At 30.1% G+C, this 3,693-nt stretch overlaps 1 protein-coding gene across 1 annotated transcript; it reads right to left on the bottom strand.

The window, feature by feature from the left end:
- On the bottom strand, positions 1-2,626 carry LOC110659075 (uncharacterized). The gene is made up of 4 exons (XM_058147387.1): positions 2,185-2,626; positions 1,876-2,037; positions 1,522-1,735; positions 1-445 (listed from the first exon to the last, which is right to left on the bottom strand). The coding sequence occupies exons 1-4, from the start codon at positions 2,389-2,391 to the stop codon at positions 309-311; spliced, it is 720 nt and encodes a 239-aa protein (XP_058003370.1). The 5' UTR covers positions 2,392-2,626; the 3' UTR covers positions 1-308.
- Positions 2,627-3,693: the final 1,067 nt, after the last annotated feature.

Genomic DNA, 3,693 nt, shown 5'->3' with positions numbered 1-3,693 from the left:
TATAGCAATTGACTTCATTTCCAACCAAGATATAGTCACATAGTAATTGAGTTCAAAACCAAGACCTAACCACACATTTATTTATTTCTACAAAGCTTAGCAACTTGCATAAACAAGTTTCTATTTTCTGCTTTGGTAATTGGTAGCATACACATACTAAAACATATCTTTCAACTAACAACTATTTCTTTAGCCACACTGCAGACAACTCTTCAAGATTATTTAATCTTCTGTTCTTCTCCTACAGGTCTTATTCTATTATTATCTTTCTTGACCACTTTCTACAACTATAATTGGAGAAGAGAAGCTCAATAAGTCCAATCCTGAGGCAATCCCATCTCTGTAGGAAGATGACAGTAGCAACCCACCTGCTTGGTAACCCCCCCTAGCCTTCTCATGGAATTCCTCTGTTGGGTTACTTGAATCTCTTGTCTACTTCTCACACCTGCCATAACATTATTAAAGAAGGCATAAAAGTGAAACATTAGATTAAAGACCTAGCAGAGGTTAAAAAAATGATAAAATCATTAATGTAAATATTCTTTTGTTCTTATGTTTTCTTGTCAAGTTCATAAAATAGATATGCCTCCTCTTAATTATCTGGGAATTTTCAGGTACCAAACCAAACCGAGTTCTGCATTATATAACTGACAACTCGCAAAAAAAGCAATATAACTTTTACAGATTTTTTTCTTTTTTGTTTTTACAGAATGTCAGTGCAAAAACTCATAAAATAATAGCAAGCCACATCATTATTATTTGGGTCCATCCATGAAAAGAAATTTGACAAGCTGGTTTGTACTCATTAAAGAGAACATGAGTATTACACACAAAGGCCTATTTGACATTATAATTAAAATTATTATTAAAAAAATTATTTTTTTAAATATATTAATTAAAAAATATTAAAAAATAATTAAAAATTAAATTTAATTAATTTTAATTATAAAAATATTAAAATAATAAAATAATTTTTTTCAAATTATTTTTCTCAGCTCTGAAACTAAATGCCAAGGCTGTAATCTAAAATCCCAATTACAAGCTCAGTTTAAGATGGGAACTATAACCACCATTTTGGCTTTAAAATTGCAAGTGCATGGAAGAGCTCATTATGCCTAAATTCTAGAAGTAAAGGTCCTCATCACCTCATATAATGGGGAACAGAGACAAGCAATTTTTGTTTTGGTTTTTGTCAAACAACTCGTTACATAAATTTCATTTACTTTTATCATTACAAACAAATAAATTGCAACAAAATGCACAGGTTGGTCAAATAATTATTAACAAATAACAATCACACAAAGGCCAACATAGATTAGAGCATCAATTTCCAATCTCATAGTCCCTATATATCAACTGTGTTTCAATTTCTTTCCCATAAATGACGTTCCCTCCACATTTAATTATCTTGTCCTAAAACTCATATTAGTATCACTATTACACCAATATTAAGAGAACTAGCCAAGATCAAGATACCCATAAGAGGAAAACTACACAAACCAAGAAAGCAAGCCAACTCACCTTGCTTCCTTTTAAAATCAGTGGTAGCAGGAGAGGCGGTTGTGGGGTTCACAATGCGAGGATGGAAAACACCAGTACCCCCAGATTCTCTCACAATACCACCTCCTCCTCCTCTTAATGCAAACCCACTTCCTTGAAACGGATCAAGCCGATTCTGGAGAGGGTTTCGCTGCCTCTGCAAAACCCTGGGACTTGCTTCCATGTAGCTACCAACCTGTACATGACAACCCATCAATGTTTAGACCCCTGCAGTATCATTATTATTAAAGCTGAAAAAAAAAAAGCAAGGCCTTTGATAGGACAAGCCATTAAAAAAAGAACCGGATTTATGTTTTATGTTTTCTGTTTTCCCACCTGTGGCTGTACTTGAAACTCATAAAACGGTTCAGACCGAGCCAAAAGGGATGCAGTTCCGTATCCAAAAAGTCTATGACCGAGTTCAGCACCGCCATTGAAACCAAGGTACCCAGGTGGCAAGCAGCTCACCGATACATCCCGAACCGCCATTTTAACCTTCTATATAACCCACCAAGTAGAGCCAAAAACACCAGTTAGACAGCCATGCATGACACCACCATTTAAAAAAAAAAATAAAAGAAAAGATTTGCATAGAAAAGAAATAAAGAATAATAAAAAAGAAAAAGATTATAATGCTCAAATAACCTGGGAGTTGAGTGGCGGTTTTGGAGGGAGTCTTGAAGGAGTTGAAGATAAGTGATTGTGGAGCAAAGAAAGAGCAGCGAAATGGTCAGCAAGATTCTCCATGCAAGAGAGCCGATAAGGACTGTATTTTGAGGGAACTTCATTGAGGAAAATATCAGACGGAAGCCAAAGTTCCCCATCATCCAAATTCGGAGGAAACTCCGCCATTAAAGAAAGAAACAAGAATATTGTAAATGGGTTTTCTGTGTAAAATACAGTAAGCTAAAGAGAAAGAAAGAAAAAGCGAGACCGAGCCGAGAGGGGGGTTCAAGCTTCTACTCCAAGAGCTGGAAGCGGGATATTTATGGTTTTTTATTTTTTTTTGGGAATAGGCGACTGTAGTGAGCAGAGAGAAGGAGAGCCTCTGGTTTCCAAATATGACGTTACGAGTTTCTCTCTGTATGAAAAGGATAATTGGAAAGCGATGGAAAAAGTAAAAGAAAGACAATGCAAGGCCTGTTTGGTTAGAGAGGAGATTTCACAAGTGAAAGACTTTATTTTTTTTTTTTTAATTACAATTTAGCAATAGTATCATATGTTTGTGTGTTTTTTTTTTTTTTTCTAATTTTTCTGTGTTTCTAATTTTGAATCTAAATGAGTTGAGAATGAATCCATCTCCCTAAAAGATGCTAGTTTAAAGAAATGAGGCTGTGGGTTCCTAATCATAAAAAAATAAAAAAGTTAGTTAATTTTTGTGCTATTAGTTAACCTAAGTAATGCACAAAAAATTTTTAGCGTGAGTCCTCGTTAACAATTCTCCATATTAAATTTATAAATCTAGATGAATATTTACTACGTAATAAAGTAGATTAATAAATTATTATTTATCAAATAGTTAAAAAAAATTTTTTATAGAAATTATGATAAAAATATAAATTTAATTAAAAATTTTAAATAATAATTTATTAATTTATTGTAAGATACAATAAAAACTAATTAGGATATTACAAATCATATATATATATATATATATATATATATATATATATATATATAATTGTTGATAAAGATACCGTTAACAAAAATTTTCCGTACACGATATTTATATTAGAAATAAAATAGTTTAATCTTTTTAAAAATTAAAAATTTATTTATTTTTAAAATAGTAAAAAAGTTTATTTACCATATTTTTAAAATTTAAAGGAATTTTTTTTAATTTAAAAAATTTATTTAAATTTAAAATATTTTAAAATTTTATTTAAATTTAAAATATTTTAAAAATTTATATGAATATTTACTTATACTTTAAGGGTTAAAATATGTTTTTTTTCTTGTAATTTATTATATTTTTACTTATATAATATTATAATGATATTATATGTTTAATATATATATATATATATATATTCACTTATAATACATAAAAAGAGATATTTTAAGGGTTTTTTCATTTTCATGAATGATCAGAATTTTTTTTTTTTTTTTCACAAAACATCACGTAGAAATTTAGAATTGATTTTTTCCCTAATA

The sequence above is a fragment of the Hevea brasiliensis genome, chromosome 5 (assembly GCF_030052815.1).
Source record: "Hevea brasiliensis isolate MT/VB/25A 57/8 chromosome 5, ASM3005281v1, whole genome shotgun sequence".
NCBI lineage: Eukaryota > Viridiplantae > Streptophyta > Magnoliopsida > Malpighiales > Euphorbiaceae > Hevea > Hevea brasiliensis.
This window is presented reverse-complemented; position numbering and strand designations above follow the sequence as displayed.